The sequence below is a fragment of the Felis catus genome, chromosome X (assembly GCF_018350175.1).
Source record: "Felis catus isolate Fca126 chromosome X, F.catus_Fca126_mat1.0, whole genome shotgun sequence".
In the NCBI taxonomy this organism is placed as follows: Eukaryota; Metazoa; Chordata; class Mammalia; order Carnivora; family Felidae; genus Felis; species Felis catus.
This window is the reverse complement of record NC_058386.1, coordinates 954,454-979,161: the sequence shown is the minus strand read 5'-3', so window position 1 is coordinate 979,161 and position 24,708 is coordinate 954,454. Positions and strand designations below refer to the sequence as shown.

General features: G+C 62.3%; 2 protein-coding genes across 4 annotated transcripts; one reads left to right on the top strand and one right to left on the bottom strand.

Annotated features, from left to right (window-relative positions):
* The first annotated feature begins 388 nt into the window (after positions 1 to 388).
* On the top strand, positions 389 to 3,798 carry SLC25A6 (solute carrier family 25 member 6). The gene is made up of 4 exons (XM_023248888.2): positions 389 to 615; positions 1,062 to 1,548; positions 2,583 to 2,723; positions 3,218 to 3,798. Exons 1-4 carry the CDS (start codon positions 505 to 507, stop codon positions 3,373 to 3,375), a joined length of 897 nt encoding a protein of 298 aa, XP_023104656.1. The 5' UTR covers positions 389 to 504; the 3' UTR covers positions 3,376 to 3,798.
* IL3RA (interleukin 3 receptor subunit alpha) lies at positions 3,668 to 24,654 on the bottom strand. Of its 3 annotated transcripts, XM_023248886.2 has the most exons (13): positions 24,220 to 24,654; positions 21,612 to 21,709; positions 19,025 to 19,143; positions 18,562 to 18,679; positions 17,226 to 17,358; positions 16,838 to 17,013; positions 13,136 to 13,251; positions 11,144 to 11,170; positions 9,998 to 10,109; positions 7,360 to 7,419; positions 6,757 to 6,862; positions 5,385 to 5,466; positions 3,668 to 5,151 (listed from the first exon to the last, which is right to left on the bottom strand). In XM_023248886.2, the coding sequence occupies exons 2-13, from the start codon at positions 21,673 to 21,675 to the stop codon at positions 5,077 to 5,079; spliced, it is 1,188 nt and encodes a 395-aa protein (XP_023104654.2). In that variant the 5' UTR covers positions 21,676 to 21,709; positions 24,220 to 24,654; the 3' UTR covers positions 3,668 to 5,076. The 3 variants fall into 3 exon arrangements, with proteins under 3 accessions (XP_023104654.2, XP_044906246.1, XP_023104655.2); XM_045050311.1 differs by lacking the exon at positions 21,612 to 21,709 and having other exon boundaries at positions 24,220 to 24,653; XM_023248887.2 differs by lacking the exon at positions 7,360 to 7,419 and having other exon boundaries at positions 24,220 to 24,647.
* Positions 24,655 to 24,708: the final 54 nt, after the last annotated feature.

Below are 24,708 nucleotides of genomic sequence, written 5' to 3'. Positions count from 1 at the left end.
CGAGCGCCTCGCAGCGTCCGGGAGGAGCCCGAGCGCGGGAACCCAGCGCCCCCCAGCCTGCTCCCTCCGCCGCGCGCGCCCCTGCCCCAGCGTGACCTTGACAAGGTCACGGTGCCGGCCGGGCCAACCCCCCGCCTCCACCCGGCCCGCACGGCGCATGGGCGGGGCCCGGCTCCCGCCGTGCCCCGGGGCGAGGCGCGCGGCCGGCAGCAGCGGCGCGACCAATGGGCGCGGCGCTCGGGGCCGCGGGGCGGGGCGCAGAGCGGCTCCCGGCAGGCCGCGGGGGCGCGGCGCGCGGGGAGGGGCGGGGCGCCGGCGCGCGGCGCAGCCAATGGTGGCGGCGGGCGGGGGCGCGGGGCGGGGCGTCGTCCCCTTAGCGGCTGCGCGCTGGCCGCGCCGTCTTTTCGGTCCCGGCGGCGGCAGGGCTGAGCCAACGGCGCCCACCCTCCGGCTCTCCGCGCCCGCATCCCGCACTCCTCTCGCCTTGCCGCCCGCCCCGCCACCATGACGGAACAGGCCATCTCTTTCGCCAAGGACTTCCTGGCCGGAGGCATCGCCGCCGCCATCTCCAAGACGGCGGTGGCCCCGATCGAGCGGGTTAAGCTGCTGCTGCAGGTGTGTGTGTGCGGGGACGGAGGCGGGGAGGGGGGGGGGTCGGCGTGCGCCCGGTGGGGGGGGCGGGGAGCGGGGAGGGGGCATCAGGCCCGGCGGGCCGCGTGCAGCGGAGCCTGCAGACGGGCGGGCGCCGGAAGTGCGAGGCCGCGCCGCTTTGTCCGCGCGCCGCCGGGTTCCGGGGCCGGGCCGGGCGCGCGGGGTCACGTGGGCGCTGCTGCAGGCGTGGGGGCGGGTCCGCGGGCGCGCAGGCGCGGTCTGCGCCGGGAGGGCACCGGCGCGCGTGCGCCCGGGGGCTGGCGGGTGGGGGCGGATGACGGAAGAGTCGTTACCGTGGAGCGCCTCTTGCCGCCGGGAGCCGGCAGCGGTGGGGGCGGCCCGGCGCCGCTCGGGGGCGCGCCTGTCCCGGGGCCCTGTTGCCAGCGCGCGCGCGCCCGCCCGCCCTGCAGGTGCAGCACGCCAGCAAGCAGATCGCCGCCGACAAGCAGTACAAGGGCATCGTGGACTGCATCGTGCGCATCCCCAAGGAGCAGGGCGTCCTGTCCTTCTGGAGGGGCAACCTGGCCAACGTCATCCGCTACTTCCCCACGCAAGCGCTCAACTTCGCTTTCAAGGATAAGTACAAGCAGATCTTCCTGGGGGGCGTGGACAAGCACACGCAGTTCTGGAGGTACTTCGCCGGCAACCTGGCGTCGGGCGGGGCGGCCGGAGCCACGTCGCTGTGCTTCGTGTACCCGCTGGATTTCGCCAGGACCCGTCTGGCCGCCGACGTGGGCAAGTCGGGCACCGAGCGGGAGTTCAAGGGCCTGGGAGACTGCCTGGTCAAGATCACCAAGTCTGACGGCATCCGGGGCCTGTACCAGGGCTTCAACGTGTCGGTGCAGGGCATCATCATCTACCGGGCGGCCTACTTCGGCGTGTACGACACGGCCAAGGGTAAGCGCGTGGGCCCGGGCTGCGAGGGATCGGGGTGGTTCAGATGCAGAGGTCCACTGAGGGACCAGTGGGCTTCAGATGGGGGGGGGAGGGGCGAGGGACCAGGGGGGTTTCACAGTTGTTGATGCTCCGCTGGCTTCTTGGGTGTGTAGACGGTGGTTCTGTCCGTGTGTTCTTGTGTGACCTTTCTGTGCGTTGAGATTTCACGTTTTAAAAATTTTTTTAAAGTTTACTTATTTGGGGAGGGACAGACAGGATGTCAAGCAGGCTCCGCGCTGTGAGCACAGAGCCCAGCACCCTGGGTTCGAACCCCCAGACCTTGAGATCATGATCTGAGCCAAATTCAAGGCATAATTGACCGAGCCAGCAAGGTTGTCCCTCACTTTTTTCTTACAAGTATGTCCGTCCTGCTGCTTAGGGCCAAGCCCGCTTTGATGACCTTACTTTGCCTTTTTAACTGTTGGGTTTTTTTTGTTTTTTTTTTAAGACGCTCTGCGTCAGTACGGCTCGATTTCTACCTGCTAGGCATTGGGGCTCCGCTGTGAGTTTCAGGGGCTCACAGTTCACACCCTGAAAGCAAGCTGAGAGCAGCTGTCATCAAGGTTTGGGGGTCTTTGCAACAGAGCAGCCTCGCGTTGGGGCGCCTGGAGGGCTCAGTCGGTTGAGCGTCTGACTTCAGCTCAGGTCGTGATGTCACGGCTCGTGGGTTCAGGGCCTGCGTCCCCACTCGGGCTGTCCCAAAAATAAAGGTCCAAAAAAAGGACAGCCTCGCGCTGTCTGCCGTGACCACTTCCAAAGCTCGTCCGGCCCCTGCTGTAGAGGGAAGTCACTCAGGCACTAATTACGGGTCTCTGGGACTGTACCGTGGCCTGCACGTGGCTTCAGCACCCCCACCTCCACCCCCACTCCCTCCCCGTCTAGACTCTGTGGCTGAGCCCGTCCTGATATCTGGTCTCCGTGACCCGTTGCTGGGAACCCCTCGAGGGGGCAGGGTGGGCAGCACTAGGGCCTAACGTCGGCCGCTGACCCTGCAGGCATGCTCCCGGACCCCAAGAACACGCACATCGTGGTGAGCTGGATGATCGCGCAGACGGTGACGGCTGTGGCGGGCGTGGTCTCCTACCCCTTTGACACCGTGCGGAGGCGCATGATGATGCAGTCGGGGCGCAAAGGAGGTATGGTGCGTCCATTCTGGTGGCCGGACGACCGAGTCCGAGAAACCCTTCCTGGCGGGAAGGGCGTCCTGCTCGCAGCCTTTAAGGGGCTCGGGTTCCTCACATGAGCCGCTTCCCACAGCGCTTGGGGCAGCGTCTGGTTCCAAAGTGTGCCAGCTAGCGGGCACGGGAGGCCGTGCTGAAGGGCGCTACTCTCGGCCCGCCAGCCCTTGACCCCCGGGTACCTGCTCGGCCCCTGGTCTCCCGAGTGGCCTCGCATGGCTCCCGAGGTGGGGGTGGGGCCTGAGTTCCGCATTCCTCCCCGACCACGACAGTGGGCCGGCAGGGCTGTGAGCTGGGGCCACGCGTGTGCACTGCCTCCGTTTTCTCCGGGACGAGGAACCACGTCCCCCGGGTCGCGGCAGCTGGTTTCGCTGCCTGCCATGTGCCGTTCGTGGTTTCTGCAACGTCCTCTCCACAGTAACCTCCCAGTAAGTGTCGCCTCTCTCTTACAGCCGACATCATGTACAAGGGGACCCTCGACTGCTGGCGGAAGATCTTCAAAGACGAAGGGGGCAAAGCCTTCTTCAAGGGTGCGTGGTCCAACGTCCTGCGGGGCATGGGGGGCGCCTTTGTGCTCGTGCTGTATGATGAGCTGAAGAAAGTCCTCTAGGCTCCCCTCCCCCGGACGCAGGCACCGAGGGAATGCTGTAGAATACTTGTAACTGTTACGGACCAGTGATCTTCGAGAAATTCCAGGGTCCCGGCCCCGGCCAGATCGTGTCTAGAGGCCTGGGGCAGGTTCTAAAAGGGGCTCATTGTGATCGACCATTGGCACCAGATTCCGTGTATTGATTGGGGGGGGAGGGGAAGGAGGACGTCTGTCTTCACGAGTCCACAGGCAGGCAGGCAGGCAGCTCGGCCACAGACCTTAGAGTCCAGGTGCTTGTGGGACCTTAGTTGTGTTTAAGTATTTATTTAAAAAAGAATCATGTCTCCATTTGTACTTAAGCACTATTCTCTTTTGCACAGCCGAATATTTGCAATTATGTTTCATGTCGGGCATTCTGCAAAACCATAAAAGACGGGACAGAGAGAGAGACTGGTGGTTTGTTTTCAGCCGAGTGTACCGGGAGGGGGGGGGGCTTCCTCAGGCAACCCAGGCAGGGGGAGGGGTTGAAAACAAAGTATCCCCCCCCCCCTCCTCGCTCCCCCTCAAGTGCTGTGCTGTAGCAACTTGTGCTAAGAAAACCCCAGCCCAGAAAGGGCCTCCAGGAACCGCGTCCCATGGGCCACGTTAGCCCTGGCTAACGTGTGGTGGGGATCCACAGGTCTGGGCACCAGACCTCGGGGGCAGGTCCTGTGCACCCGTTGCCCGAATGCACCGGTCAGTGTGGGGGAGAGACGCCCTGCAGGCTGAATGTTCGGTCCTGGCGTTGCGTCCGCCTGTCACGAGGGCCACCCGGGGTTCGCAGGCCGACCCAGTGTGAAGCACCGCTCCTGGGCTGTGGGGTCCTGGCCGTGGGAGGCGGGGCTCCTCAATTTGAAGACGTTGGTAAATGCAAACCGTTCTTTGTGCCGCCATTACGGGTCCCGTTAGACACGAGGGAATTTGGGTCACGAGGCAAGTTAAAAAGAGGCCGGGATCTGCGAGGCCTCCTTGGGGACCTCGCGCTCCTGACCTACTTGACCGGTGGTGCTCTGGCCGGGAGGACTCGGGTCTTGGGTGCGGGCTCCCGTCTGGATCCGTGTTCGAGAACTGCGTCTTCGCTCTGGCTGAGATCAACCCTCCCTCTTGGCCGCGAGGCCTTTTTATGTTTAATTGACAGGTTGCCAAATAGCCGCCTGTGCCCGTGGCCTCAGGGCAACCGTGCTTTGGCTATGGGGTCAGGGGTGGTGCTCCCGAGGGTCCCCCTGACGCCGTCCTGCGCGCATCTCGGCGTGCGTGGCCACGCCCTCCATGCCTGCGTCTCCCCCACGCACCGGCCACACGGTAGTGACCCCCTTGTGCCCGGATGCCCTGTGCCTTGACTGGGGTGGTCATGGAGCTTGTGGGTCCTTCCTGGTTACCTGGGGTGTGGAGGGCTTACAGACAAGAAGGCACGGCCGCTGAGAGGGGGCAGGGGTGCGGGCGAGGCCCATTTCAGGAGGCCAGAGAGACCCGGGCGACGGGGCAGGATCCCACTGCGGAGTCCAGGAGGTGGCCGGAAAAGGGCTTTATTTAGGAAATGACCCCCACACCGCCTTTCTTCCCTCCTGGTGGCAGCTCCGTGAAGTCGTGCCCTGGTCCCCTGGTCCCCCAGTCCCCTGGTCCAACACCAAGCAGGCCGTCCAGGCCCCCGCCTGTGTCGAAGACGAGGTCTGCGCCCCAGCGTCACGTTTCTCCCAGAACCTGCACCTCCGCCACCTGGCAGTCCTCCCGGCTTGCTCTGCTGGCCTCCCAGGCCACCTGCGCGGGTAATGGGGGGGGGGGGTCGTCAGGGTGAAACACAGAGCTGAGGACTCTGCGGCTTCGGGGCCCGCACCTGGGGCAGCGCCCAGCTCCTCCCGTGAGCGTCACCCGGCAGCCTTCGGCAGTCTACAGCCCGGGCCCACGGACCAGCATCGCGTGCCCCTGCGCCGGGCTATGAGCACCTGTGCGCAGCACCCCCCGCCCCCACCCGCGCGGGAAGCGGGACGTACCAACTTGCTGCTGTGCAGGTTGTCACTGATGGGGTCCTTCAGGTGCGGGATCGGGGGGAAGAGCTTATGCAGCACCGAGTACCTTGGAGGAGACAGACAGAATCACGAGAATCACGGCCTCTGAATCCGGGACGGAGGGGGCAGTGGGCCACAGGACGCCAGCCTGAGGGCCGAGGGCCCGGGATGCGGGGCGGGGAGCGGGGCTGTGATCTCTACTGGAGCGGGGGGCTGGGCGGGGACTTGGGGTGCGTGGTCTCTACTGTGGGGCCGGGGAGGGCAGGCACTGAGGTCTATACCGCTGGGCTGAGGTGGGGGAGGAGGTCTCTACCTGGGGTGAGGGGTATGGTCTGGAGGGTGGGGTGGGGCAGAGGGTGCTCTTTCCCGTGGGGTGGGGACTAGGGGGTGTGGTGTCTACTGAGGGGTGGGAGGGAGGAGAAGGGAGGGGGAGGAGGGAGAAGAGGAGAAGGAGGAGGGAGAGGAAAGGGGAAGGAAGAGGAGGAGGACTGGGAAGGGGAGGGGAGGAGAAAGGAGGGAGAATGGAGAGGAGGGGGAGGAGGGGGATGGAGGAGGGGGATGGAGAGGGGGACGAGGGAGATGAGAAGGGGAGGAGGGGGCAAGGATAGAGGGAGGAGGGGGAGGAGTGAGATGAGAAGGAGGAGGGAGAGGAGGAGAAGGGGAGGAGGAGGGGGGAGGGGACAGGGAAGGGGACGAGGAGGGAGGAGGAGGGGGAGGAGGAGGAGGAGGGAGGATGAGGAAGCAGAGTGGAGGGGGAGGAGTGAGATGAGAAGGAGGAGGGAGAAGGGGAGGAGGGGGAGGGAGAGGAGGAGGGGGAGGAGGGAGATGAGAAGGAGGAGGGAGAAGGGGGAAGGGGAGGAGGCGGAGGGGGAGGGAGAGGAGGAGGGGGAGGAGGGAGATGAGAAGGAGGAGGGAGAAGGGGGAAGGGGAGGCGGAGGGGGAGGGAGAGGAGGAGGGGGGAGGGAGAGGAGGAGGGGGAGGAGGGAGATGAGAAGAGGAGGGCGAAGGGGAGGGGGAGAAGGAGGAGGGAGGATGGGGAGGCAGAGTGGAGGGGGGGGAGAAGGAGGAGGCTTTCCGGACCCCCCCCCCCCCCCCCCGCCGTGCAAGGGCATTGGGGGACCGGGAATGTGGGCCAGCGTTGAGAGTCCCCCCAGCGGGGACACGTGGGGACACGCAGGCCAGCCTGGCTGCGCCCGCGGACTCCTAGTGACGGTTCGGGGACACAGGGGGGTCCTGAGGGCACCGCACCGGACCGGCGTTGGCAGGGACCGGATGGCACCATGGGTCCAGGCTCACATAGGGGTGAGGCTGAGGGGTGAGGGGGTGGGGCTGGGGGCTCAGGGGGCGGCGCGCTCACCTTCGGCACAGCGCGACCCCCAGCCCCAGGGCCAGCAGCGCGCCCAGCGGGATCAGAGCGGAGGTCAGCCAGTCTCGGAAGTGCGTGTCCTTCCCGAGGTCGCACTCTAGGGGAGGGGGAGGGGCGCGTCGGCGTGTCCCCGGGGTCGTGGTTCCTCCAGGAGCCCATGCTTCCCGCCCGCCGCCCCCGTCCCCCATGCAGCAGGCTCTCGGTGCGCCCAGGAGGGGACAACGTCCACCTGCCCCTGCGGGGGTCCCTCCCACCAGCCCCAGCTGCACCGGCCCCAGCGCGAGCCCCAGCCCCCAACCCCAGGCCCCAGGTGCCAGCCGGACAGGCTCACACCCCAGCCCTCAGCCCCCAGCCCTCACCCCCCAGGGCCCACCGGGTACCCTGCTTTCTAAGCCCTCGGGCTCCCCGTGACAGCGGGGGTCCCTGGGGGGAGTGCCACCACCTACTCCCACAGGCTGGGCGGCCTGAGAGCAGACATGTGTGCCTTCCAGAGCCCTGGAGGCCGGGGCTTTGAGATCCAGGCGGGGCGAGGCTGGTTCGCCCCGACACCCTTCTCCTTGGCTGGCGGAGGCCCTGCTCTCCCTGTGTCCGCACCTGGCCGTCCCTCTGCGCGTGTCTGTGTCCTCAACTTCTCTTCTTGAAAGGACCCCAGTCCTATGGGGTCAGGGCCCACCACACTGACTTAGTTTTACCTTAATCCTCTCCTCAAAGACCCCACCTCCAGATACAACCACAGTCTCAGGTCCTGGGGGGGTGAGGACTTCGACATACAAATTCGCGGGGACACATCTGAGTACACAACAGAGAGTCTGCAGAAATGATCACGTCAAGATGAGGCCCCAGTGGAATACGATGGGCCCTGATCCCATGACCACTGTCCTTATAGAGACAGGAAATTGGGGCACAAACACACAGGAGAAGCCACATGGAGACTGGCTGAGACACGAAGCACGTGGCCACAGGTCCAGGGACACCTGGAGCCCTAGAAGCTGGAAGAGGCAGGAGGGACCCTGCCCTGGAGCCTCTGGAGGGACCACAGCCCTGCCCGGATCTCAGGGGTCCTGTCCCTCCAGGATCTGAGTGGCCCTGCTCCCCTGGATCTCAGTGGCCCTGCCCTTCCTGGATCTCAGCGGCCCTGCCCCCCCTGTATCTCAGAGGCCCTGTCCTGCCTGCATCTCAGGGGCCCTGCCCCTCCTAGATGTCACTGGCCTTGCCCTGCCTAGTTCTCAGGGGTCCTGTCCTGCCTGGATCTCCGTGGTCCTGCCCCTCCTGGATCTCGGGGGTCCTGCCCCTCCTGGATCTCAGGGGTCCTGCCCCTCCTGGATCTCAGGGGTCCTGCCCTGCCTGGGTCTCAGTGGCCCTGCCCCTCCTGGATCTCAGTGGTCCTGCTCCTCCTGAGTCTCAGTGGTCCTTCCCTGCATGGATCTCAGTGGCCCTGCCCTACCTGGATCTCAGTGGCCTTGCCCTGCCAGGATCTCAGTGGTCCTGCCCTGCCTGGATCTCAGTGGTCCTGCCCCTCCTGGATCTCAGTGGTCCGGCCCTGTCTGGATCTCAGGGGTCCGGCCCTGTCTGGATCTCAGCGGCCCTGCCCTGCCTGGATCTCAGCAGCCCTGCCCTGCCTGGATCTCAGTGGTCCTGCTCCTCCTGAGTCTCAGTGGTCCTTCCCTGCATGGATCTCAGTGGCCCTGCCCTACCTGGATCTCAGTGGCCTTGCCCTGCCAGGATCTCAGTGGTCCTGCCCTGCCTGGATCTCAGTGGTCCTGCCCTGCCTGGATCTCAGTGGTCCTGCCCCTCCTGGATCTCAGTGGTCCTGCCCTGCCTGGATCTCAGTGGTCCTGCCCTGCCTGGATCTCAGGGGTCCTGCCCCTCCTGGATCTCAGTGGTCCTGCCCTGCCTGGATCTCAGGGGCCCACCCTGCCTGGATCTCAGGGGCCCAGACCTGCCTGGATCTTAGTGGTCCTGCCCTGCCTGGATCTCAGAGGCCCGGCCCCTCCTGGATCTCAGTGGTCCTGCCCTGCCTGGATCTCAGGGGTCCTGCCCCTCCTGGATCTCAGTGGTCCTGCCCTGCCTGGGTCTCAGTGGTCCTGCCCCTCCTGGATATCAGTGGCCCTGGCCTGCCTGGATCTCAGGGGCCCTTCCCTGCCTGATCTCAGTGGCCCTGCCCACTTGGATCTCAGGGGTCCTGCCCCTCCTGGTCTCAGTGGTCCTGCCCTGCCTGGATCTCAGCGGACCTGTCCCACCTGGACCTCAGTGGTCCGGCCCTGTCTGGACCTCAGGGGTCCTGCCCCTCCTGGATCTCAGCAGCCCTGCCCTGCCTGGATCTCAGTGGTCCCGCCCTGCCTGGATCTCAGCGGCCCTCCCCTACCTGGATTTCAGTGGCCCTGCCCCTCCTGGATCTCAGTGGCCGGGCCCTGCCTGGACCTCAGGGGTCCTGCCCCATCTCAATCTCAGTGGCCCTATCTCCCCTCCCCACCCCCCCGGATCTCAGTAATCCTCCCCTGCCTGGATCTCAGTAATCCTCCCCTGCGTGGATCTCAGCAACCCTGCCCTGCCTGGATGTCAGTGGCCCTGCCCTGCCTGGACCTCAGGGGTCCTGCCCCATCTCAATCTCAGTGGTCCTACCCCCTCCCCCCCCCCCCCCCCCCCCCCGGATCTCAGTAATCCTCCCCTGCCTGGATCTCAGCAGCCCTGCCCTGCCTGGATCTCAGTGCCCCTGCCTGCCTGGGTCTCAGACTTCCTCCCGTCTCCAGAGGTGGGAAAGGACAGATTTCTGTTGTTTCCAGCCCCTCCCTCGCCATGTGCGGTCATTTATAGCAGGAACCCCAGGACCCTAGTGACCGGGGTTCCCTACGTGTTACCCCTGAAACGGGATGTTTTGGGGGCAGCCGGAGGGGAGGGTGTGTTTTCAAACGTGCTGAGGGAGAAGTGGCCGCTCTTCCTTCGATGACAGCCTTCTGCTCAGGCCCTGAGGCCTGCCCTGACGTGTGGGATAACAGGGAAGGAGCCCCCTGCCCTGGACGCTCTGCTCTCACCAGCCCCGGGGTGGGGGTGGGGGTGGGGGTCCGCCCGCCCTCTGGTTCCTCCCACCCTCCGCCTTCCCAGGCCGCCTCTTCAGGGGCCCTTTGGCGCACGCCTCCCGCCAGGGTCCGTGCTTCCCTGACCCGGGGCGGCGCCCCCCCCCCCCCCCGCGTTGAGCGCCCGCCAGGGAGTCGTGAGAGGGCGCCCCACTCACCAAAGCGCCGGACGGCGCTCCACTCGCTCCAGGTTTGGCGGAAGCGCGCGTGCGCCCTCAGCCTCACCGCGTAGTTTCCGGGATTGGGGAGCACGAAGTAGCTGCCGGGCGCCTGCGGTTTCCGAGAAGGGAAGGCCATGCCCGGTGGGCGGGGCGCTCCCCAAGTTCGCGCGCCAGGACTCTCGCCCCAGCCGACCGTCGTGGGAGCAGACGCGGCGGGGGGCGGGGGGCCGCGTGGATACCGGGGGGCTGCGGCCGCGCGCCAAGGAGCCCCCGGGAGCTGGGACACGGTCCCTGCGGCCTCCGGAGGGAACGCAGCCCCGCCCCGCCCGTCTGTCAGGCGACAGGTGTGCAGGACCCCGAGACCACAGCCCCCAGCTGTGGTACCTGTTGTTGCCCCCGCCCCCCAGAGAGAGACAGGGTACGGCCGCAAGGCACGGCCCCCCAGCACCTGTGGACGGGACCTTGAGAGGCCTAAGCAAACTGAAACTTAACCAGCTTGTTCCCCTTCTGTACAATTGCTTGGAGCGCCCGCGTACTCCTCACCAATCATTGAGATACCCCTACCCCCCGTTGTGGTTTGACCTAAAGGTAAAAACCAATCCAATTCTGCTAACTGTTCAAATGTAAATATCAAGCAATCGCAGCTCTGTAACTGTGAAAAATCCCTGATTTCCCCATGACTTGTTTGTAAAAACCTCACTCGGGGCCTCTTAGCGTCACCGGCAACCAGTGCGCGGAGGACCGGGTTCGAACCTGCAATAAACGACCCTTGCCGCTTGGCTTTGGCTCTGGACTCTGGTGGTTCGTTTTTGGGGTCTCTTGAATCTGGGCGTTACAACCTGAGTCGGAAACAAGGTGTGTGCACGTGTGAGTGAGGGATGGGAGGGGGGCTCATGCTGCATGAGGGGGGCCCTGAGGCCAATGACAGGTGTCCTTGTGAGAGACAGAAGGGGGGACACAGGCACAGAGGAGAAGTCCTGGGAAGGCGGAGTCCCAGCTCTCTGCGTCTGCCCCCAGCACTGCGTAGGGGTGAGTGGGGCCCACACGCACAGCCCCGCGCAGGGGGGCGGAGGGAGCGCAATAACACAAGGCCTGCCCTTCCTGATGCCGAGTTGGGGGGGTGGGGGGCTGGGGGACACTCACCTTCTCGGTGTAGGCGGGATCTGAGCCCTGCAAAACAAAACCAGAAGGCGGTGGGTGCCCAGCGCTGTCCCCTGAGAGGGACCCTTGTTCTGTGAGCCCTGTGGTTGGGTGGGAATCGCCAATATAATGTGTGAATCAATATGACCGTAAAGGAGAGATTAACTGAAAACTATGTGGCCTTGGAGTCCGGGGGGTGGGGGGGTGGGGGGGTGGGGGGGTGGGGGTCAGTTGCTTAAGCGTCCGGCTTTGGATTTCGGCTCAGGCCATGACCTCACAGTTCGTGGGTTTGGGTCCTGTTTCAGACCGTTTTTTGTTTTTTGGTTTTTTTTGGTTTTGAGAGAGAGAGAGAGAGAAAATGCACGGGAGCGGCAGAGAGGGAGGGAGAGAGCGAGAATCCCAAGCAGGTTCCCCACTGTCAGCACAGAGCCCCCTCGGGCCTCGAACTCACAAACTGTGACACCATGACCTGAGCCAAAATCCAGAGTCGGATGCTTGGCCGACTGAGCCACCCAGGCGCCCCTGTACCTGGTCTTATAAAACAAAAACAAAAAACAAAAAACAAAAAAACATAGAATTAATAACGTTTGTGTTTTTGACCACTTGTACGTTTGCAGAAACATGACGTATCATCACTAGTGAACTATAAACAATAAACAGAATATACAAAGAAGTAAAGAAAAGTGATACCTTTAAGTCAATAATTGAGTATGGAATACTAAGTACCTCCAAACGTTTGCTCATTGTCCTTCAATTTGCAGACTTAAAATTTTTGAAATTTATTGATTGATCATCTCTGCGCCCAACATGGGGCACAAACTCACGATCCCTCAGATGAAGAGTCACATGCTCCACGGACAGAACCAGCCAGGTGCGTTACTCACTATACATCACTCTGCATTTTCCACGCCTCTGTGTATACACAGGATGCCCCAGGGTGGCCCTTGTGTCCGGCTGACATTCGTGGGGGGTCGGATTCCACAGTGTGGCTATATTTTGTTCGTCCCTTCTCTTGGGTCGTTCCCAAACACAGCTGCTGTGACCAGTCAGGGCCCCACTCTGCTGGGATTATGTTTATACTTCTCTGGGAGCCACACCTCGCAGGGGATCTGCTGCCTTTGTAAGCTGGAACCAAAGGCTCTTCCAAAGCGACTGCGCCATTTTTTAAGTAAAGGATATGGTTTTATCCTGGCTCTTGCAATGCAGAGAATGTTCATCCATGAGGAACATCTCACAGAAGAAGGAGCCACCTGCGGGTTTCCTGAAACGGGCCATACCGTTTGAAATGGCCACGAGTTAGTGGCACAAAAGTGTTCCAGTCAAGTGGGTGACAACCTGGCTGACACTGGGTTGGGCCAGACTTTGTCATTTTCGCTGATCTAATGGATGTGGACCGGCCTCTCCCTGCGGTTTGCATTTTCTCTGCTACCTTTTCATGTATTTATGGGTCATGAATACATCTTCTTTGGGGAAGTGGCTGTTTCAACTTTTTGCCCTTTGGGTTTTTTATACAGTTGTTTATCTTCTTGGTATTGACTTGAAAGAATTCCTTATCCACCCTAGACGTGCGTCCTTTGACAGACAAATGCGGAACTGGTTTCTTCCACGTGTGACGTGCATTTTCAATTTTACCTCTGTCTTTTCAATAGCCAACACTGCTACTTTTGGTAAAGCTAAAAAAATTTTTTTATGCTTCATATATTTTTTTGATGATTTTTAGAGACACACAAAAACTTAAATGCTGTTTACTTTTTTCCATTTTTTTGTTAGCTTTTTTCACTTTATGTAGGGTTTAGCTTCTATTTATTTTTAAGTTTATTTTTGATTATTTTTTATTTAATGTTTAGTTTTAAAAGATTAAAAACAATTCTTTTTGGTTCATATTTGTGTGTGTGTGTGTGTGTGTGTGTGTGTGTGTGTGTGTTTATCTGCTTCCAAACCCTCAAGGTATAGATTCTGGAGAATCTAGAATTTCCAGTGGGGGCAAGCATTTACCTTTTGTATTTCAAGTTCGTATGTAAATCTGTGATTAAAGTGGCTTGACATTTTCCACTCCATGATTGAATAGGATTTATTACACATTCCGGTGATGTTGGGCAGACTTAATCTCTCTAGGGAAGAAAAAAAAATTTTTTATGAGTAAAACAAATCAATATTTTTCATCCCCTAGAAGATACTTAAATTTTTTTTTTTAATATTTATTTTTGAGAGAGAGAAAGGGAGAGAGAGAGACAGGGCATGAGCAGGGGAGGGGCGGAGAGAGAGGGAGACACAGAATCCGAAGAGGGCTCCGGGCTCTGAGCCATCAGCACAGAGCCGGTCGTGGGGCTCGAACCCACAAACCGTGAGGTCATGACCTGAGCCAAAGTCGGATGTTTAACCAACTGAGCCCCCCAGGCGCCCCTAGAAGATGCCTTTAAAATAGGCTTATTACAAATTCGGATGCAGGGGAGGCAGAGAGAAGGTCAAGGTTGAAGACGGGGCAAAACACCAAGACAGATGCCTGACAGGATATCTGGTTGAATGAGGGCCAGCTGCTCAGACACCAGCCTGCAAGAGACCCCCGCCCATGCCGAGATCCTTCTGGAAGGCGCTCCTAGGTCTGTGCAGCCGAGTCCCCCGGACTACACCTCACGGTTTCCCCTTGGCCACACGTCCACTGCTCTCCGGTCCGCCCTTGGAGCTGCTGGGACCCTCCCGTCCATCTGTCCCCCTTTCGGGGTGCCGTTCCGGGGCTCTGCCCCCAGCTCTCCCTCCAGAGGGTCAGCCTCTCTGTCGCCAAGGCGTCAGTAGCTTCCTGTGTGACCGCGTCTGAGACGACACCACGGGTCCGACCTCCACGAGGAGCCCAGCCCTGCGTCCTTGCCCGACTGCCCTGCGGTCCGCCTGGACCCCTGGCAGAGAGCTCCCCGCAGGGTGGTCTCCAGCTCGGGGTCTCCTCGTCTTTTTCTCGCTCCTGCTCCCCCTCCTCGCCTTCGCCCTCCTCCTCTCCCTCCCCTCCTCCTCCCCTCCTCTTGCTCTCCCCCTCCTCTCCCTCCTCCTCCTCCTCTCTCCACCTATGATGTCACCCTGCACCCAGCCTCCTTCGGTCCCTCTTTCTACCCCAGCAGCATCCACAGAACCCACTGCAATTCCGTCCTGGGAAACAGTCTCAAAAGCGGCTCCCCCGCCCCTCCCTGCAGCCGTCCAGGCCGTGCCCGTCTCCTGCTGCCTTGCACTGGGACCTTCGGGAATGGCCTTCCCCCCTCAGGACCAGGACGCCCTCGGCCAGCAGCCTGCTTGGGAGGACGCGCCCATGGCAGGGCCGGGAATGGAGGCCCAGGCGGCAGGGACTTCCCAAAGAACAGCCGCTCAGTCCCGCTGGGGAACCACACTGCGGACGAAGGAATGCACCTGGTAGGAGCCCCCAGCCCAGGGCGAGGGAGCAGGGTTACTCACCAGCCCCTACGGCTTCCGGCTAAGCACTCGTGTGGCACCTGCTCAGGGGCTGAAAGGCTCGGTCACTACATAGCACCCACGTGCAGGGTCATGTGCAGGCCCGGGGCCCCGCGGGGCAGGAAGGGCCGGGCCGAAATGCGACTTAACTTCTAAGGAGCTCTGCAGGGGCGCCTGGGTGGCTCAGTGAGTTAAACATCCGACTTTGGCTCAGGTCATCATCTTCCGGTTTCGGGGGTTCAAGCCCCGCGTCGGGCCCTGTGCTGACAGCTTGGAGCCTGGAGCCTGGTTCGGATTCTGTGTCTCCCTCTCTCTCTGTCCCTCCCCTGTTTGCTCTCTCTCTCTCTGTCTCTCAAATAGTATCTTTGCAGGTACAGTAAGTGAAGGTTCTGGGACAACCTCCTTCTGCATCAAGGGGGCCCTAAATCCGATGACGACTGTCCCTATAAAAGTCAGAACAGGAGACACAGACACAGAGGGGAAGCCTCAGGAAGAGGGACGCAGACACGGGAGGGATGCGGCCACGAGCCCAGGGACGCCTGGAGCCCCAGAAGCTGGAAGAGGCAGCAAGGACCCTCCCCTGGAGCCTCAGGAGGGGGCACAGCCCTGTCCTGCCTGGATCTCAGACTCGGATGCTCCAAGCCTCGCGGTTTGGGATCGTTTGTTAAGGCAGCAGCTGGGAACCAACAGTCCCCCCCGGGACCCGATTCTCCGTGTCAATGGACGATGTCTCTGATACTCTGAGACAGCCGCACCTGCGGGCCCGGACCTGGCCAGTCCACGCCCAGAGACGTCGCTGTCCGTGGCCCCAGGCTTGGGTTCTTGGTCTCCTGGTGCCATCTGGAAATCGCTCATAATGGTATGGCACGAATTCCCCACGGCTGCCACAGCAAAGTCCCACAAACTGGTGGCTTGGGCCGTAGAAATGTGTCCTCTCCCAGGTCTGGAGGCCAGAAATCTGAAGTCCACGTGTCCCCAGGGCTGGTTCCTGGTGGAGGCTCACAGGGAGACTCTGTTCGAGGCCCCTTTCCCACTGCGGGCGGCTGCTGGGGAGGCTGGGCGTCCCTGGGCTGGACACACGTCACCTGTCGCTGTGCCTTCCTCCTCTCCTGGCCTTCTCCTCCGTCCCGGCGTCGGCCTCCGCGTCTCCTCCCCTTTGTACGGGCAGCACCGTATTGGATTGGGTGGGGGCTGCCTTACTGCACGCGCAAAGACCCTGTTTCCACATGAGGCGCCTTCGCAGGCGCCCGGGGGTGGCCCGATGTTTGCGCAGGACAACCGGCATCTTCGAAGTCGCGCAAGTGAGGTCCTGGTGCGTCGGCGGAGCCTGAGGCCAGGCGCGTTCCCAGCTGCGCGCGTCCCCGCCGGGCGCTCACACACGCCCGGACCAGCCCAGCGCGCTCCCTGCCCGCCCGTGCCGGGAGCCGCGGGGTGGACACCGGGGGCGGGGGCGGGGGCAGCGTGCGCGGCGTCGCACGAGGCCTTGGACGCGGTGCGCAGGCACCCGCGAGGGAGCAGCGGACGCAGCACAGCGTCTCGGCCCCAGGGGAGGGAGTCCGCGGGCGCAGGAAAAGGCCCCCGGTTTTCCAGTAGGAGGCCTGCCTTGTCCCCTCTGAACCCCCGTCTCAGCTCAAGCGGCGGCTCACTGCCCCCGGCCCCCACGTGACCCCGCGCTGCGCGGTGCGACCCCGGCTTCTCGGGGCTGGCAGGGGCCACCGTGCGGAGAGGGGTCCGCTTTAAGGGAACGAGCCACGAGACAGCTCTGCTAAGGTGGGGTCCGCGCGCCCCGAACCCGAAGGAGGGTGGACACAGGGCCTCGGCGGGCGCCCCGAGCACGATACTGAGCCCCCCAGACTCGTGGCGGGAACACGTGCCATCGCCTGCCCTGACCCCCCCCCCCAAGAAGGTGACCCCCTGGGGAGGCGATTAGGGTTAGGTGACATCATGAAGGTGGGGCCCCCGGGATGCTTTCCTGGCTTCCCACGAAGACCACACGGCTCCCTTTGTCTGTGCCCCGTGCGAGGTCCCGGCGAGGAGGGGTCCCCAAGCCAGGAGGACGGTGCCCCCCGGAACCCACGTGCGCCCCCAGAACCGTGAGAAACTACCGTGTCACTCGAGCCGGCCGCCTGCGGTGTCTCCTTACGGCTGCTGGCGCTCCGGCCGTCAGCAGGTGCGGCCCTGGAGCGTGTCCCCCGCGCCCCCCCCCCAGGTCAGCAGGTGCAGCCTGGGAGCGCGTCCCCTCCCCCCCCCCCCAGGACTCACCGATTCTTGCCAGTTCCACAGTGAGGTCGGAGCAGGGGATCCTCGCGCCCCTGCTGGTGCCCTTCACCAGGAACTGGACGTGTTCCCTGAGCCGGGACACGTCGTCGAAATGACACCGGATGTGGGTCCCCCGATCGTCCACCCCGTACCGGGGACACTCCTCCTCCTCGTAGGTCCTGCGGCCACCAGCGGGCACTCAGCAATGACCCAGCACCGCCCCCCCCCCCCCCCCCCCCCCCCCCGCTCCCCGCCCAGCACAGCAGGGGCCGCCAGCCGTGAGTGACCCAGCGCCCCCCTCCCAAGCCTGGCACGGCCGGGGACACCGCTGTCCCCCCAGGGGCCCCGGCGCCCGGTCGAGACGGCCTGCCGCGCCTGCGGCCGCGCCTACTTGAGGTCCTGCCAGTACAGGCGATACTGGACGTCACCGGGGGCCGCGCGGCCCGCCTCCCAGCTGCACGTCAGGAAGTCCACGTCGTGCACCCAGCAGCCCAGACGCTGCGCGGCCGCCTCAGGGTGGCCCTCTGCGCTTGCAAAGGGCGGAAAACAAAAGCACGTCCCCGTGAGCACGGGCGCCAGTGTGCCCGGGCCCCGGGCGAATTCACACACACTTGCAGCAACAAAGGCGGACGCGTCCTGCGCCGGCTGGCCTCAGTTTCCCCCGGGGCTTGCCTCAGTTTCCCCCCGGGGCTTGACTCAGTTTCCCCCGTGGCTTGACTCAGTTTCCCCTTATGGCTTGCCTCAGTTTCCCCCGTGGCTTGACTCAGTTTACCCCCTGTGGCTTGACTCGGTTTCCCCCGTGGCTTGACTCAGTTTACCCCCCGGGGCTTGACTCAGTTTACCCCCTGTGGCTTGCCTCGGTTTCCCCCGTGGCTTGACTCAGTTTACCCCCTGTGGCTTGACTCGGTTTCCCCCGTGGCTTGACTCAGTTTACCCCCCGTGGCTTGACTCAGTTTACCCCGTGGCTTGACTCAGTTTCCCCCCTGTGGCTTGACTCACTTTCCCCCATGGCTTGACTCAGTTTCCCCTGTGGCTTGACTCGGTTCCCCCCTGGCTTGACTCAGTTTCCCTCGTGGCTTGACTCGGTTTCCCCCGTGGCTTGATTCAGTTTCCCCCAGGGCTTGTCTCAGTTTACCCCCTGTGGCTTGACTCAGTTTACCCCGTGGCTTGACTCAGTTTACCCCTTGTGGCTTGACTCAGTTCCCCCCGTGGCTTGACTCAGTTTACTCCCCGTGGCTTGACTCAGTTTCCCCCGGGGCTTGAGTCAGCTTACCCCCGTGGCTTGCCTCAGTTTACCCCCCGTGGCTTGACTCGGTTTCCCTCGTGGCTTGACTCGGTTTCCCCCCGTGGCTTGACTCGGTTTCCCCCACTGGCTTGCCTCAGTTTCCCCCCATGGCTGGACTCTGTTTCCCCCCATCAAGCGCCTCTTAAAAACAGCCGAGCTCTCTCTGAAACGCAGGTCACCACGCATGCGCTCAGGACACGGGACCCTCGTCCCTGAGGCCCCGGGCCCACCTGGTCCCCCAATTGCCTCGCGCCCCTCCCCTCCCGGCCTCAGCCCTGCCCACCATCCCCATGTCCTCATTTGCCCAGTTCGCTTCCAGACGCTCCCGCGGACGACCTCCTTCCGCGTGCGTGGACCGCCCCCTCCCCCCGCCCCGGGGTCGCGTCCTTTTGTCGCCACTCCCCGCAGGTACCCCTTCCGTGCCGAACCCCGCTGCCCTCACCTGGCCTGGGGTACAGGATCCCTGCGGAGAACGGCGGGTCTCCGGTGGAGGCGACCGTGAAATTCGTCACCTGACACGTGGGAAGTACGCGGAACTGGCAGTAAGGCTTGTCCACGGCCTATGGGGAGAGCGTCACGTCGCGGCCTGTGGCCCAGGGCGTCAAAACCCCGCCCTGAGCCATGCGCCCTCGGGCTCCTGCGCGACCTTCTCGGAAATCCCGGCCACGTGCGTGCACGGGCTTCTGCACGAGGCGGGAGGGGCGATGCCTGTCGTGGGGTCTCAGCACCGCCGAGTCGCAGACCCCCAGACGCGGGCCCCGGGGCCACGGTACCTGGCGGGGACCCCCCACCCCACCCCCCAGCCCAGCCCGCAGGAGAACCCCCAGGTCTGCGACACCAGGGCCGGGCGGTGGCTCTCGGGTCCCCGGAGGACCCCCGGTGCCGAGGTCGGGGGACGAGCCTACCTTAGTGATCAGCCTCGAGTTGATGAAACAGCTGATCTCAGACACGTTTCCGCTGAGGTCCCAGGTCAACCTTCTCGTCTCGGGCTGCATTCGCAGGTTCTTAATCGGCGGCTCGGGATCTGAAACGTGGACACAGGGTCGCCTGAGGTCACAAGAGGTCCCGCCGCTGAGGACTCATGGTCCGTGGGGTCGAGCCCCGTGTGGGGCCCTGGGCTGACAGCTCGGAGCCTGGAGCCTGCTTCACATTCTGTGTCCCCGTCTCTCTCTCTCTGCCGCTGAGACCCAGACGCCCATCAGATACTTGGTGAGGTTTTCTCTGGGGTCCCTTTGAAGGTCCCGCAGGTCCCACAGGACATGACTTTCACAAACGTCCACCTCGTTTACAGCCTGTGAGTATGATGATTGCTGATCAAGATCAACGACCTTCGTTTCATCAGCAAAACCAACCCACGCAAACACCTAGCTTTCCGGCTTGCGGTTCTCGCGACGTATAAGGATAATTTACTCCTTAACAATTAAAAACAAAAAACAAAAAACCCCGAAGGGCGCCTGGGTGGCTCAGTCACTTCGGCGTCTGACTCTTGAACTCGGCTCGGGTCATGATCGCACCGTTCCTGACTTCCAGCCCCGTATCAGGTCTGTGCTTACAACGCACAACCTGCTTTGGATATTCTCTCCTTCTCTCTGTCTCTCTCTCGTCTCAGAGCCTCAGAAATAAATAAACAGTTGAAAAAATAATAAGAAAATGCACCAAGGGAAATTTTTTCTAAGTTGAAAATGTAATTCTTAAAAACTTTTTTATGTTTATTTGTTTTGGGGACAGACACACGGGAAGAGCAGGGGAGGGGCAGACAGGGAGGGAGACACAGAATCCGAAGCGGCTCCAGGCTCTGAGCTGTCGGCACAGAGCCCGACGCGGGGCTCAAACCCACGGACCGCGAGATCATGAGCTGAGCTGAAGTCAGACGCTGAACCGACCGAGCCACCCACGTGCCCCGGAAAATGTTAATTTTTAACAGATTCTTACGCCTCCAAATTTACGCTGAGTTCTACCAGCTCAACATCGAACGTCATTAAAACGGGTATGAAAAATGAAGGAATGAATCTTAATTTTAGCAGATCTTTATCATACTTTACGTGGTGTTTATGAATAACATCAATATCTATAATCGGAGATATGAAAAGGAAACATGAGGGGCGCCTGGGTGGCTCAGTCCGTGACGCGTCTCGTTTTCGGCTCGGGTCGTGATCTCAGGGTTCGTAAGTTCGAGCGCTGCGTCTGGCTCTGTGCCGAGCGTCAGAAGGCTGTTTGGGATTCTCTTTCTTCCCCTCCCCTGCTCGTCCTATCCCTCTCTCTCTAAATAAAGAAATAAACTTAAAAAATAAGAAATATAAGATAAAATAATAAAATCCACAAATACATAAACCCGGTAATGCCACACGACCCAAGAGACTTACTCTGGGAATACAAGGTTCTTTTAACTGTGAATAGAATTCACCCCATTCACAGAAAACTAATAATCTCCATAAAAGCAGGAAACAAAAAAATGACTGAATTTAAAACCCATTTGGGATTAAGATATCTAAGCAAACCAGGAATGGAAGAAAATTTCCTTACCCTGATAAATCTATGAAAATGTTTCAGCTAATTCAGACTCACTGGTGAAAGACTAACCACTTCTACTTAAGGCTAGAACGGGGCAAGGCATGTGATTTCAACACTTCGTCGGTGGTGCTGCCTGGATCTTGGTGGTCCTGCCCCTCCTGGGTCTCAGGGGTCCTGCCTCCTCCTGGGTCTCAGGGGTCCTGCCCTGCCTGGATCTCAGCGGCCCTGCCCCTCCTGGATCTGAGCCTCTGGTCCCCAGAACTCTTGAGAAATAACAGGCCCTGGAATTTTGTCCTGGCCTCCGTCGCAGACCCTGACAGCCGCCTTCAGGGGACAAAGACCTTCCTCTCCGTCCCCACAAAGCATGTGAATCTCACTCGCGTTAGAGGAAGGAGTGAACGTCTAAGGGTTATGAAATCTGTGGCTGCCCCCCCCCCCCCCCCCCCGCTGCTCACAGCGCCCCGACTGATAAAACGGCCGAGGTGGGGACACGGAGGTGCTCCTGCAGAAGTGAGACACTGGCGGCCCGGAGCCCCGCCCACCTCTGCGAGCGCCGGGAAAGAGGCGCCTGAGCCCTCTCTCGCGCCCCCTGCGTCCTCGGACCCTTCCTGATGGCGCCCGGCCTGCAGGCAGACGGCCCTGCGTTCCCTTGGGTCACTATTGAGTCTCCCTGTCCTTTTCTGAACCCTGGACCCCCCTCCTCCACCCCCCTCTCCCCTCCTGCCCCCTCTCCTCCCCCCAGTCCCTCTCCTCCTCCTCCCTCTCCGACCCCCTCTCCCCCCTCCTCCCCCCAGTCCCTCCTCCCCCCAGTCCCTCTCCCCCTCCTTCCCCTCCCACCCCTCTCCCCCCTCTGTCCCCCTCCCTCCGTCTTGCCCCCTCCCCCTTCTCCCCCCCTCCCCCCCCCCCCCCCCCCCCCCGCAAAGCCACGGAGCCGCAAACACCTGGACAGACGCGCACAGCGCTCCTGGGTTTCCGCCTCACCTTCGTCCTTGTGCAGCAGACAGCACGCGGGCGTGAGACACAAGGCCAGCCACAGGAAGGCCATGGCGCTCCGGCTCCCGCGTCCCCGAGGGCGCGCACTGGAAGAGAAGGGACCCTCAGCGCGCGCCGCGGGGCGGCGAGCCCGGGGCACCGCGGGCGCAGGGCGCCCGGAGGGAGGGAAGGCTCCGGCGGGTCTGCGTGGGCGCACCCCTGTGCGCGTCTCCTGCGTGTGCACGCGTGGGGCCAGCCCTGGGGGGGGGGGTGTGCGCGTCCGCGGGCCGGCAGAGACCCCCCCACCCCCGAGCCCTCTCCTGGCTCCCGCCTGGCCCACCGGCCGGGAAACGCCGCGGGGCAGAGCGGGGGAAGGAAGTGCAATTAAGATACGAAGTCAACACACACCCGGGTTCCTGGGCCGACAGGGTTACGGGAACTGGAGGCTGCCCGCCCCCCGACGCCCCAGCCGGGACTGCTGGCCACGGTCGCCAGGGTCGCCAGAAAGCCCGCGCGCCCACCTGGCCCTCCGGGACCCGCACCTGGCCGGGGCCTCCCGCTCTCCCTACCGACCCCGCGCACGCGCCCCATCTCGTCACGCGCGCCCTGGCGGCCGGCGCTCTGTGCCCCGCAGAGAGTCGCCCGCGAAACGTGCCACCCGGTTAACCCCCTCCGGAAAATCTCTGCCGGGATGGAAGAGCTGGGGCCGCCGACCCCGCCACCTGGGCTGGGCATTCACAGCCCCCGTCACAGGACCCAACAGGGACCCCACCCAGGGGTTTCAGCTCGTCTCCTGAGTCTCTCTCTCTCTCTCTCTCTCTCTCTCTCTCTCTCTCTCTCTCGCAGTTCTGCCGTCTCAACGCCCGAGAGACCCCCTCCCAGGAGAGGGGGATGGTAGGAGCCACGATTGCCTCTGGGTTAGTAATAGAGGGATTGTAGTGGGTTTGTAATACAGGGATTGTAGCGGGTCTGTAATACAGGGATTATAGTTGGTCTGTAATACAGGGATTTTAGCAGGTTAGTGATACAGGGATTGTAGTGGGTCTGTAATACAGGGATTGTAGCGGGTCTGTAATACAGGGATTGTAGTGGGTCTTAAATATGGGGGATTACATTTGGTTTGTAATACAGGGATTGTAGCAGGTGTGTAATAGAGGGATTGTAGCAGGTGTGTAATAGAGGGATTGTAGCGGGTCTGTAATACAGGGATTATAGTTGGTCTGTAATACAGGGATTACAGTTGGTTTGTAATACAGGGATCGCAGTGGGTCTGTAACACAGGGATTGTAGCGACTTTGTAATACAGGGATTGTAGCGACTTTGTAATACAGGGATTGTAGCGACTTTGTAATACAGGGATTGTAGCCGGTTTGTAATACAGGGATTATAGTTGGTTTGTAATACAGGGATCGCAGTGGCTCTGTAATACAGGGATGTAGCCCGTTAGTGACACAGGGATTAGGGTGAAGAGAGGAAGGCATCAGGCTCCGTGTGTAGCAGGGGACCCCCAACCCTATTCACCGTGAGCCAGACTTCAATGCGACGTTCACAAAACGTGGGTGCGGGAAACGCAGAGGACAGAACGATGGGGCTTTCGAACCCGTGGGCGCAAGGGCGACCTGGGGCTGAGGTTCCCGCGGACGTGGGGCGCTCCGGGCTGCGCCCAGTGGGACAGGTGGTGCCCGCGGGGACGTGACTGCGCGGGGGTCGCGGGTGGCGCCCATGGCCCCCCCCCCCACAGTAGGGGCCAGCGCTGAGCGCCCCAGGGTGGGACCGGGGCCTCCCCAGACACAGCCCGGCGTCCCCATGTCGTGGCTCCGTGGCCCGCAGGACCTCAGTCACCACACGGGACACGCGGGCGTCCGTGGTCTTTCAAGTGGATCTATTCATTAATATTATTTTGCAGGTGAATCCCCATCAAAATGCACGCAGGGGGCCAAATGGCACAGTCACCACGTCTATGTGGCTCCGGAATGTTCCAGGCCCCCCCAAAGGAGACCCCGCCCCACGAGCTCTCACTCGGATGCCCATCCCCAGAACTAAGAGAGAGAGAGAGACAGAGTGAGCAGGGGAGGTGCAGAGAGAGAGGGAGACACAGAATGGGAAGCAGGCTCCAGGCTCCGAGCTGTCCGAGCAGAGCCTGATGCAGGGGTTGAACCCACGAACTGGGAGATCATGACCTGAGCCCAAGTCGGCAGCTCAACCGACTGAGCCTCCCGGGCGCCCCTGTTGTGCACAATTTTTATAAACGGGATGGCACACGGAAGGGTCTCGTGGGCCTGCTTCTGTCCCTTAGGATGGAGTGCTGAGGTCTATGCAGCGGTCACAGCTTTGCTGCTTTTCGTGGCCCAGTAGTGTTCCCCTGTGTGGACGGACCACACTCTGCACGCGTTGCCCCTCCGGGAGGGATTCGTGCGTAGCAATCCCTCCAGGGCGCGTGGAGTCCCCCTCCCCGGGGGTGGGGGGGACGCCCAGGAACCTGGGATCCGAGCCCCCAGGCCCTCCCGGCTGGGCTGGGCTGCACGCGGGGACCAAGCCACCCCCAGGGGCGCAAGTGAATTCTAGCACATTCCCCAGTGGACGTGACAGCCGCTCGCGCGGTGTCCAGCATCCTTACCTGCCGTCGCAGACCCGCCGCCGGCCTGGGGTCCCTCCTGCAGCCTGCGCTCGCGATGTTCCCTGGGACGCGGAGAAGGTCCGAGTGCGTCCCAGCTTGCGCGCCGGTTGCTCCCCGGGACGCGGAGAAAGTGCGCGAGCGGGAGGCGGCAGCCGGCCTGGGGGGCCCCCCCCGGACCGCGGGCTCCTCACTCGTCACTCCTTCCTCGCCTCGGAGGAAGTGTCCCCAAATAGCAACCAAAGCCCAAAGCTGGCTGTCGCTTGCTTCTCGGGGACTTTATAGTCCCCGCCAGGGGCCTCACCCCAGAGGCCAGACCCGGGCACGGTGGGCGTGGTCGGGGCCTGCCCGAGGACCCCCTCCCTCCGACGGCGCTGCCCGCTCTGTGCCTGTGTCTCTGCCTTAAAACCTGGGGACAGCCGCTGTGTCAGGAATGTGTCACCCGCTTTCCCAGGAATGACCCTCTTTCTTTCAAAACTGTTTTCCTGTTCT